The sequence below is a fragment of the Saccostrea echinata genome, unplaced genomic scaffold (assembly GCF_033153115.1).
Source record: "Saccostrea echinata isolate AGI-Se365-2 ecotype Australia unplaced genomic scaffold, CSIRO_AGI_Sech_v1 ptg000060l, whole genome shotgun sequence".
NCBI classification, from domain to species: Eukaryota; Metazoa; Mollusca; class Bivalvia; order Ostreida; family Ostreidae; genus Saccostrea; species Saccostrea echinata.
Genome location: NW_026889809.1, coordinates 1,645,123 through 1,657,783, shown reverse-complemented (window position 1 = coordinate 1,657,783; position 12,661 = coordinate 1,645,123). Strand labels below are relative to the sequence as shown.

Genomic DNA, 12,661 nt, shown 5'->3' with positions numbered 1-12,661 from the left:
GAGGCCAAAAAAGTCGATCAAAATTTTGCATAGGAATACATGTACGTTGGGGGAAAAATCTGATGCAGAATAGTAGGGCCAAATTGACCATGGGCCTATCGTCTGGCCTAGTGGTACTTGAAATGATTTTTAATGACTGCATATAATTTTTACTTTCTCTTGATTATTTACTACTCATGGATCTGAAGGAGAATGATACTGGTCGAAAAAATCTATTCTTAAGGCAGTCATTTATTGTTAATTATTAAATGATAAAGTTTACCATGTGCGTAAATGTGCAAGGAACTGGAACTCTTGATAAACTTTGAATGTATACACTGTGACATGGTGCTGTTGTTATCACGAGACTCTGTTATTTGTAGTCGGTCGAGTGAACTGAAGGGATTATTTTTTTACAATGACACATAAAGGTTGCATTGTGGTTTTTCTATACTATTTAAAGCGCCTGAAAATTTTCAGATCTCAAGTACGCATTAAAATGGACTCCATTAGAAGCTCACAAATGTAAGTTTTATAAACTTTAATATTACTCTTAAAATCCTACTGGTTTTGAATAAAAAAAAATTATTGACTATTTTGACATTGTTTACATATTATACATTCAATCTTATTTATTTCATTTCTTCAAATCATATATCTTTAAAAATTAATGATAAGTTTAGAGCAAATGATACTTGTGAGCAATCTTTAAATAAAGAGTGGATTCATTGGAAATATTACTGGTACAATATAAATAAAAGTTTCAATTATGATAAATGATCAACAAAAGTGACAATCTGTGAGATATATTAAATTTCTTTTTATCATTACTAGTGAGATTGCCATACAACGTATATCAGAGTCGGTGTTTGTGGGACTGTGTCGTAAAGTGGGGACCTCAGAACTGGTGGCCATGAGGAGAGATTTGGTGGACATCAGTGAAATGATTCATAGTCAAGCAACAAAAAGTAATACGAGAAAGATGGAAAATGGAAGTCGTAGAGAAGGATTCAGACTTGAAGGATCAGATGTAGACGTTATGTTCTGGCAGAATAATCACCGTGTGATCTGGGAATTATCTCAGTCTCAGTATTACAATACACACAGACAAACACTGATCCTCTGTGACTGTTCCGATAGTCCACCAGGATACACTTTGTTATTTTTACTGACACCAAACGTGGACATTCCGAGAGCTTGTGTTATAATGAATTATGTATCTAGCTCTCGGTACAGAGAGATTATGCGCACAGAAGTAGTTCCAGATTCCACTCTAAATGGACCCTGCGCCAGCGGAACTCTTGGACCAATAAATTATGACCATGCCCACTCTTTTGTTAGTAACTTTTGGCCTCCATCTGCCTCCTCATGGATAGAAAGATGTCACTCATGGCCCCAGCCTCATGTTGTTGATGACATAGTAAAAAATGGATGTCACTTTGTAGCAATTGGACATAGGCTAGGAAATCATGAAGACCTTGAATGGAGAATTTCTTTCTCTCAAGCAGAGCAAAAACTTATGCATGTGATGAACCACTGTCAGTTCTTAACTTATGGTTTGCTTAAATTATTTTTAACGGAAATAATTAACAAAGGACTAGGTGATGATGATAAATTACTGTGTTCTTATCACATGAAAACAGCAGTTTTCTGGGTGATTCAGCAAAATACAATACCTCACTGGTGTCCACAAAATCTCCTGGGGTGTTTCTGGGTCTGTTTTAAACTCATTTTCAAATGGGTGTATGAGGGGATCTGTCCTAACTTTTTCATTCCAGAAAACAACATGTTTCTGAGTAAAATTCATGGCGAAGCACAACATCAACTATTTATTAGACTGTATTGTTTATACGAGAAGGGTATAGCATTCCTGCTAGACATTCCCTCTATTAGGTCTTATATTATACATGTCCTTCTTAACCCCAGACTCTCCATCTGTACAGATGAACATACTCTGATTTCTGAGGCTGAGTTTGACGTACACCTATTTCAAGAAATAAATTTCTGTGATACACTATCCTCGATAACGCTGCAAGACTGTATGAGTAATTTGAACACCATAGAACAGATAATAGATTTACTCTTGCTGACACAGTGTCAAGTCATTATGCTACAGAAGCTTACATCTTCTGTCCTTCAGAAAACAGCTTTTGTAATACACATAGAAACTCGCACATATAAAAACAAACTGAGGTATAGAGCTGACATATTGTCCTGTCATATGCTGAAATTAGCAGCCAAGTTTGGTTATATTACTGACATGCTGTACATAGCCATGTATAATTACGAGACACTTAGATACATGAAAGCTTTATCTATTATAGAGAAGATCAAGGTCAACTTAGCACAGCCATATGTGATTTATGAGTCAAAAGTTGATACAGAGATATATACTGAAGCTGTAAGGGGACAGTCCTGGTCTACAAAGATGAGACAGGCTGTATCAGAAACTATTAAACTTGACAATGACATATCTTACATCCGTGAATTGATACGAGAACAAAAGTGTGCTCTACAGAACAATGGAAATGATCTATATGTCCCACCCTTTATACTGTTATACATGCTAGAGATCTTGTGCTACAGACATGTTGATACAATTGGAGCACAAAGAGCGCTAAATGATCTAAACACCCTAGTTCACTATGACCAAGGATGGCGTATACCTTCACGATACAGAGACATATCGTGGCAGATTCTAGGAATCTGTCAAGAGGTGACAGGGAACCTCCAGGCTGCTCTATACTCCTACCAACAATCACTCAGAGAAAATCCACTTCATGAAATACAAACTGCTACAATTCACAGAATTGTTATATTGATGTACAGACTTTATTTCAGTTAAATTGTTGTTTAAAGACATATTTATAAGAATAATATATAACATGGCAGATACTGGGTATCTGTCAACAGATCAAAGGAGACAGCCAGGGAGCCCTATATTCCTACCAACAATCTCTCAAACAAGATCTAGAGATCTTGTGCTACACATACAATGTAGAAACAACGAGAGCACAAACCAATTCAGAGACATATCCTGGCAGATTCTGGGGATCTGTCAACAGGTGACAGGGAACCTCAAGGCTACTCTATACTCATACCTACAATCTCTCAGACAAGAACCACATCACAAAATACTTACAGCTACACAAATGAGAATACAGGGAATTCCTTCATGGCACCATGGTTCCGTCATTGCTTTGCTGTGCTAAGAACATGCACAATATACATATATATTACTTGACTGAACATTTGAGCATGATTGTTGTTCGTTATCTTCACTACTCAATAGAAATTATATCTGTGTCTTTCTTCATGCTTCGTTTTGTTTGGACATAAAAATGAAGAAAAAAAATCACATTTCTTAATATTGATTTTTTTTTTATAATATTAACCTCTTTTGAGAATAGTTGAGTATTACTGATTTATGAGAAAAAAAAATGAATTTCAGTATAAAAAGTTTGAGTTCATAAAGGCATCTAAAATCTAAGAAATGAATGTCTAATTAGATGTTTGTTATCATCTTATAATTAATAAAGAATATGATTGATGCGTCATATCATTGAATATTTTTGTATAATCAGTATAAATGTAACAGTATTAAAGCCACCAAACCTGTGCTGGGTGGATCGAAGGATTGATCATGACAAAGAACACACAGCGGAAAGGTGGCAGGGGATAGTTTCGCACTAAAGACCCGGTCAAATTTCTTAAAAAATTAAGATATCCCCTGTTTAATGTGATATTTTATGTAGAAAAATGATTAGAATAATTATGGGACACATATGCAGTGTAGCAGAGTGCTTGCTGAAAAAAATGATGTGCAACATGTAGGTGTCACTATGACACTTATCATATACAGAGTTGTAAATGCGAAACTAAGACACGTGGTCAGTTGCAGAGAAAATTCAGCTGAAAAGCCCAGTAGGCCTTAGAAGAAGGTGTGTATCTCAGAGGGAAGGTGAATGGCCCCATATCAATTGGTGAATTTTCATTAGAGCATGCATTGATTTACAGACTATTGGGTGTTTTATCCTGCTCGCTCGGGCCTGGGGGTGGGTTGTATGGGTGCGACTGAGACCCAAATCTTGGAAAAACAAGCCAAAATTTGGGGAGTCCCCAAGTGAATTTTTGGTACATGTACACTCTAATAGGCAGATTACATGTAATTTGTTGACATAATTTGTGAGCCATGGGCATATGAAGTGTAATTAATTAGCCCCTGGAAAACTGTTCCCATGTACATGTTTCTATGGATCGCATGTATATCTGTACCCCCTCGGCACATGTTTGGCATAAAAAAACTATCCTCTACCACCTTCAAGAAAACACCAATTTTCAGAAATATGTAATTTAGTCTAATTCTTCTCTAAATAAGTTTATTGATGTATGTCATTTTCAAACCTCACCATATTTCTTTTATTTGACTCTTATTCATTTAGGTAGAGAGACCTAAACACAAGGGGAGTAAACCTTTCCCAGTACACATTTTCAAAGAGTTTGAAGCATCAGCATAACAAATCTTAACAGAGTAAGGCAATTTTTTCCTGAGAAAAATTTATTTCTTTGAAAACAATAGTTTGGACACTGTCACATATATTTTATCAAATTTTGATGCAATTACTTAGCATTAATTAGAATTAAAGGGCCTTAATTATTGTGATATCACTGAAATTACATAAACGTACTCTTTTTTTTTTTTTTACATGTATTTCACTAAATATCATTATTTTGAAAAAAGAATGAGTACTGAATTTGGTTTGGTCACGTTATTTGACAGTCACGTGATAAATGTATATAATTATACTGTATGTAGCTCATAAAAATATTCAATATCGCAAGGGCATATCCTAGTTAAAATTAAAAATTTAAGTACTAAATTGTTTCTACATAACTTTTAGATTATGGAAAGTGCGGCTGCTTTAAACAGAATTCGCTTTTAATTAGTAGTCGAAATACATGTGACCTTTACCAAGTATTTTATGTATTTATTAAGTAACGCTCTTGATTTCTGGAAAGCAGCAGCACTTCTCAATATAAGGAATGTTTCCGTTATGTATATTCAAAAAATTGTCAAGATCCATAAAGAGTACGCCTTTGCGAAAAGGCAATTTAATGAGGCACCTCAGTGTGAAACATGCAAACCCTGTACATAAAAACACGGTAGAATTAATTTAATACATTCTCTAGTTTTTAAATAATGGCACTAAACAAAGGTTTCAGATTTGTAATATTCCCAACAACCAAAATGAATTACCATATCTATGTTGGATTCCGAAACTTAATAAAAATCCTTACAAAGATACATAGCTAGTTTCAGTAAACGTTCTACCAGGCCTCTTTCTTTACTGCTCACTAAGATATTAACTGTAGTTAAGGAGAAACTTCAAGAGTACTGTGCAACAATATATTCGAGAAGTGGTGAAATCAGATGTGATTAATAAAAATTCCAAGGAATTAAAATTCCAAGGAATTTTTGGAACATTTGAAATCACAAAGTTTTACCAAATTCAACAACATAAAAACTTACAACTTTTCAACTTTATATGAAGCGCCGTCGAGCGCTAAACGGCATACTAATTTTTTTAATGGCAGAATTAAGTCAATAATAAATCCTTGAATCCCCACCAAAATGTTGTTGTGTAAGTGAATACACCTGGTTATCCTTTCACAATTTATTTACATGATATCAAGTTTTAATAATCCATCAAAAATAACAAAGTAAGATATCCTCGAACAGCACTATCTGTATATTAAATGACAACAAAACTGACTACTGACCAAAAACTCTCTCTGCCCAGAAACTTTTAACCCCCCATATATAAAGTAGGTTGCTCATGAAGAGCAACGCTCTTATCGAGGACAGTTGGTACGATCCCCTCTGTTGCTCTCTCTCAATGTGAATTCTTCCTCATCTGTCTCTCAGCACATTATACCGGTTTACGCGCCTCCTCGTAGCTTTGTCTCCTCACAGGATAGCGTTTCCGATCCATAGCACTACTTAATGCAGGTCCATCTAATTTATGCACGAGACTGTAATGTCTGCGTACATTAAAAATTCTGGTAAATGTCTGCTAGCAAAAACTACATTTTAAGCACTCGAGATCAGAAGCCTGTAAATTTAAATTGCTGGTTCTTGAAAATTTTCGTCCACATATATCACAAAGCATATCTCTAATGATTGTTTCTGTAACGAAGCGGTCTTTTTATAATTCTCCCGTGTCTGGTTGTCTGGGTCTGGGGTATTTGGGGCGTCTCATTCTCCGATCGTCCCTCAAATTCGGAATCTGATTGGCTGGCGGCTGATGACTGATGTCTGGCGTCTGCGACGGGTAGATGTACTGGCGGCGTTTTCAAAGGTTTTGGACTCCGTCTGCTGACTAAAGAGCGGCGATGCGTAACAGATGCTCTCTGCAGCTGGTCACTCGTGTATTCGGCGCTGTATCTCGGCGAGTATTGTTTATTCCCTCGGTACAGTTTGAAGTTGTCTGAAAGTACGACTACTGGTTTCGAGTTTTCTGAATGGTTTATTTCAAATAAAACATCACTGATTCTTTTAACAACAATCCAAAGTCCTGTCCATTTTCGGGCTTATTTAGTTTTACATTCAATGGCAACTTTGGGCTGGCTCCTGCGAAGTAAATTTCCAACTTCCTAATTGATAGAACATACATTCCGATCGTAAACACGTTTTTGTCTCATAGAACTTTGGTTAGTTACATTTCTCACAATTCGATACATCTCGCACACTTTTTTCTAGATCACACACATATTCCGCTTTATTTTTGAACAAATGCTCTTCATCACTATCCAAGTTTTCTGTTATTAGATGCACTGGAAGAGACATTTCCTCACGAATACCATTCTGTACGGCGTTAATCCTGTCGATTCATGTACAGTGCTGTTACATTCCATGTAACATTCCATCTATGAATTTATCCCAGTCCGTTTGATTCACTAAAATGTACTTAGATAGTACATCTTTGATGGTCTTGTTTAATCTTTCAATCATTCAATCAGATTGCAGATGATAAGACGTGGTACACGTTTTGTTGATTTGCAGGAATTTGCTCATTTCACGAAATAACTGACTTTCAAATTTGGCACCTTGGTCTGAGTGTATTTCTTGAGACCAGTGATAATTACTTGAAATTGTGATATATTGATTTGTATGAGTCATTTGGTTGTTGTGATATATTGATGTGTATGAGCACTGATAGAGGTGTCTTTGTCCTCGTAGGGATACAAGTCACCAGGAACCTGATACAAACTTCTAACCTTCAACATGTCTGCTTTGATTGAGCATCTAAAATATCAAGGGGAACAGAACAAGACAGCCTTCTACTTCAACATCGACATTCTCAAGTATCAGGTACATGTACGTAGGCAATTTCGCCACATATGATCCACATATGCATTGCTTTTCATATGAAGATCATATGAGGATCATATGAGAATCATATGTATATTCAATCATATGAGTATCATATGTGGCAAATCATATGTGGGTCATATGAATACGCATATGTAAATCATATGAAGCAATATACATATGATACACATATGAAAAGTTCTGCATATGAGAATCATATGCATACTTTGAGAATTATCATATGAGAATCATATGAAACAGATCTGTGTGTGTTTATTTATTTGTTCTTGTTATAAGCAGGTAAAATTCATTTTTATTTTAATTCAATGAGATAAAAAATACGTTTATTCACTGTTAATCAGTTAACACTTGAGTAGGCCTAATTTCATATTAAGCTTATTTATTTATGAATAAGTTGGTGTTATATTTTAACAAGTAGACTGCATGATTAAAAAATAATTTCAATAACATATATCAAGATGTGTTTTAAATGTATATTTATTCAAAAGAATCAAGATGTTCATTTCCTTAAGAAGCTTGGATAAAAAGGGAATAAGTACTCTGTTACCCCCCCCCCCCCCCCAAAAAAAAAATCCTTTCATAAAATTCAAAATTTGTTTTCTTGAAAAACAAAATTCATCAAGAATAAATTGATTTGTATTTTATCCAAAAACCGTTATGGTTGGTTTTATTTTATGAGTAAAATTAAAATCATTCCACATTTTATTTACGGACCGGTTTCGGTTTTTATCAGATGAAAGTGTACGTCATGTTTGACGTCACTTCTGCAGCAGAAGAGTTGGGTGTTGAAAAAAGTAAGTGATTTCGGATACGTTTTAAAAGACTTTTTAAAGGCCAGTTCATTGTGTTTAGATCATTTCATTACGGTAACAGATCCGTATAAACTTTCTAGTACTCTCATCACTTGTATATAATTGTTAAATTAATGCAGTTCGTAAAAAGCCGATAAACCTAGTGATCACGTAAAATGTTTGTTGAGATCGTTATTCATTCGGTTCTTTCATCAAATGAATGAGAAACGTGTTTTAAATAATGTATTTACTGAGTTCAGTGTCACAGTGCTGTTTTTGTATTTTTATTTTTTTTTTTTTTTTGTTCAAAGAACCCCAAAGCTGATTAGACTGACGATTGAACACAAAGCTGATTTGACTGACGATTTAAACCCAAAGCTGGTTTAGCAGACGATGCATGATCACAATGCAGGTAAAAATAAATAAATAAATACATTAATCATCACAGTATATATAAGTAATGACTTAAACATATATCAAAAACTAAATAAATCCAACTCTTTTTCTATAGAACAAATCCAGCACACTAATAAAATATATATACATGTATAAGTATGAAAACATATGAAAATATGTAAGTCATATATTATAGAACTTGCTGGCTATAAAAACTATGAAGAACTATAAAACTATACATTATCTTCTGGGGGATAATGACTTTTAGCTTAATCAGACATTCAAGGTACTATTACATGTGCATTGAAAGTACATTGTGTACATTTTCATGTACTTTGGTTAATGATTTGGGGGTCTGCATCAAGCAGAAATGGATTATATATATTATATCTATTATTTTTTTTATATAGATTAAAAATTTGCAGAGAGAATGTCAATTGGCTTAAAAAAAGATTTAACATCAACCCCTGGATTTCTTTTGAGGATACAGAAGTACAGGTATGATGAATATAAATGCTAACTAACTACATGTATTTTGCAAGAATTGTGCATTTAAGTAGATGCACTGAGCATTTAAGTAGATGCACTGAGCATGTATGTCATGTTATATGAAACTAATAAAGTTTATAGTCAATATGTATAATAGTGAACCATTTTTTCTTGAAGAATCTTAGTATGTGTTTGATGTATAGAAAAATAAGTGAAAAATGCATTGCTTTATTCATTCAGGAGATGCTCAGCAATCTGGCAAAGAAGGCTGGCTGGACATGAAATGTTATGGGAGTTATGTCTAGCTTTGGATCCACTGAATTCACATATTACAGAAATCAGATCAGAGCAAAGGTGTGCACAAATTTTATTTATATATGTTACATATCATCCTAAGAAGTATCAAAGTCTATTGCTAAATTGAATTACCTTGTCAAAACAAAATTTTGCACTGCATTCCATTTAAGCTAATACATTGTGAATTGAATTGTTTAGAAAAAAATGTTTTAGCTGATGGGTAACAAAGAAGTTGATGTAGAGGGTCCCTCCATTAAGTCTCTACATAATTATCGATGAAAATGTTTCCTTCCTCCTACAATTATGCTAACAAATCCAGAGAGGGAATACTTCACACTGATGCTAGTATGATGCTAGTATGAAAACAGTAAGAGTCAACATTTTAAATTGTAAAAATATTGATGTTTAACTTTAATGTTAAAATTTTGAGATATATATTTGTTTATTGGAAGGACATCTTTGCTAGTAAATATGATCAATGATAGAAAATTAGTTCATGTTTGTTGGATGTCACAAACAATTTTTCCAATCATATTTATCTTTAGAATCACTTGAGCCTTCAGCTCAGATGAGCTAAAAACAAGTACTTTCATTTTAAATGAAAGTACTTGTTTTTAGCTCATCTGAGCCGAAGGCTCACGTGAAGTTTTCTGATCAAAATTGTCCTTTGTCCATCATCATCGTTGTTGGCATAAACTTTTCACATTTATGTCTTCTTCTCCAGAACCACTGGACTAATTTCAACTGAACTTGGCAAAGAGGACCAATAGTAAGGTACCAGTAGGGGTTCAAAGTTCAATCTATAGATTATATAGGGTAAAGTCTTTAAAAATCTGCTTTTCAAGAACTACCACACTACAATTTGTGATATTATTTTGCAAACATCCCTATGCAGTGTTGTTTCAAGTTTGTTGAAACAATGACCACTAAACCACCAGTGGGGCCCCTGAAGGGTTGCAAAGTTTTGCATAGTAATTTATACTTGTGTATAGGAAAAATTAAGTCTTTTTAACAAATTCTACATTGCTACAATAGTGGGGCCTAAGGAGGGAATCTTGAGTAAATTTGATCAGTATGGAACAAATATCAAAAAAATACTTTTGCAATTTATTCCAGCACTTTTTTTGTATTGACACACATTTCACAAAAGCCACTTGTGTCAGAGTTAAGTGAGTTTGCCATTGTTTGCTCAGGTGAACAATGTGGTCCATGGACCTCTTGTTATTATTATTAATGCTAATTATTTTAAAAATAATTTTTAGAGATTATTCTGTGCCACAAACAAATTGTTCAGAAAGAGGACATTGGTGGATTTGCATTTTGGGTACAGTTCAAAGAATTTTCAATATGATGATGGAAGATCAGAGGGAGGACAAATGGGAAAAGTTGACAGAGAAAGAAAAGAATTAGGAAATATCTGGAATAAATATGAATGAGAAGGATGTACTTAATTTTGTCAGACTTTGACAAGTCAGACTTGTGTTAAATATGCTGTAGGTACATGTAATCTGAATTACTTATGATTTGTCATAAATTTACAATAGAGATTACATATATTGACAAATGTTGTTGCAGATATTTCAATTTTGCTAAGGACACTTCCATGTCATATAGTATTTTTATACAAGTTCATGATCTAATTATGTTATTCATTGGTACATGTATACATGTTCATCTCCTTGATCATTTTGCTGAAATCCTTTCAAATAATTTGTACTCGTTTTAGAATATGTAAAATACATGTATCGATAAATGCTACTGACTTGTTTGTATACTTTCTTGTTTAAAGTGTGCACTGTGTGATATTAGTTATTTCTGTTGATGAAGATACTTTTGGAAAATTGTGCAAGCATTATCAAATATTTACAGATATTTAACAGATCATTGGAATGTACTGAAATTTCATCTAAAGCAGAAATACCTGATTTTCAATGTGTACAAGTGTGTATTTCCTTTTGATAAATATGAAAAAAAAAACACATAAATGTTTCATATGATATACATATGATGCCCATTTCATATGATTCTCATATGTAAATGACTTGAAACACACTAAAACTTTTCATGTGCAAATCATATGAAATTCTTTTCATATGATTCACATATGTGAATCATATGTGACTCATATGATTTGCTTCATATGATTCACATATGATGCCCTTTTTTTTATGATTCTCATATGAAACCAATCATATGATTCACATATGATACACATATGTGGATCATATGTGGCAAAGTTGCCTGTGTACGAGGGTTGTTAGAAAAGTTCGCGGACACGTTAATTTACGGAAAATGTAATATGTATTTTGGAAAATGACGTAAGTCTGATTAAATTCTTATCTTTTGTTTATTAGTATGTAAAAAATCAAGTCCATTTACTAAAAGTTTGAAAATATACGATGATTTTTACTGTGCGGTCACAGAGTTCACGGAGCAATCGCTTAACGTTAGGTGACGTGACAACCTGTTTCCAAGCGTGTTAAGCCTTTTCACAGTTCTAATTATCTTTCATTTCTGTAGACTTTTCATGTTTTTTTTCCTACTTAAAAATTAAATAACTATATAAAGACATGTTACTTTTTTCTAAAATGTCTTATCGTGGCATATCGGATATTAGTGAGATCTTAAAATCAATGTCTACATAGTATATGGAAACAATGCAAAATCCATAGGCGCAACGTCCATGCAATGAGCGGGGTATTGGGGTATCACAAGAGTTGATCATCAAAAATGTCATTCCTTCCATTCTTATTAAGCTACTACCATTTGAACAATTTTGTCCTAAATACATGTAGGCAATTCCCAGCAGCATCTAGAACATTTTAGTCTCTTTTGGGTATTTTCCTGTCTGCACACATATATTTTTATTAACGCGGTGCTCCAAGACGTTAAATGACGTTGCCATTCTTGACTTTGTTTTTACTCATTGGTCATCTATAATAAGCGATAAAACAGTCATGACCCCTCCAATTTAATTCAAAATTTCGCCAAATGACGTTTCATGATTATTGTAGCGGCAGGTAAATTATCATAAATCTTTGTATCCTACAACAGTGCAATTTTTAATTTCCAAAACATGTCAATGTAATGTAAATGTGCGAAAAAGTGACATGCTCCGTGAAGCGTGTTTTATCTAAATAAAATAGCAGTAAATTTTTTATGGATTATCGGAAAACACCAAATATTTGCATATTTATTGGAAAATGTGTATAGTTTTTGTCTGCCGAGTTTTACTGGTATCATGCAAATAGCGCGCTCACAATAGAACTTGTCCGCGAACTTTTCTAACAACCCTCGTATGTATCCTGTATTCAAC

At 33.8% G+C, this 12,661-nt stretch overlaps 1 protein-coding gene and 1 long non-coding RNA gene across 2 annotated transcripts; both read left to right on the top strand.

Annotated features, from left to right (window-relative positions):
• The first annotated feature begins 469 nt into the window (after positions 1-469).
• Positions 470-2,893, top strand: LOC133175007 (uncharacterized). Its single transcript, XM_061310103.1, has 2 exons — positions 470-504; positions 814-2,893. Exons 1-2 carry the CDS (start codon positions 479-481, stop codon positions 2,822-2,824), a joined length of 2,037 nt encoding a protein of 678 aa, XP_061166087.1. The 5' UTR covers positions 470-478; the 3' UTR covers positions 2,825-2,893.
• Positions 2,894-9,007: 6,114 nt separating this feature from the next.
• On the top strand, positions 9,008-10,808 carry LOC133175010 (uncharacterized). Its single transcript, XR_009719206.1, has 4 exons — positions 9,008-9,057; positions 9,289-9,402; positions 9,559-9,712; positions 10,608-10,808. It is a non-coding gene; the product is annotated as an uncharacterized LOC133175010 (long non-coding RNA).
• Positions 10,809-12,661: the final 1,853 nt, after the last annotated feature.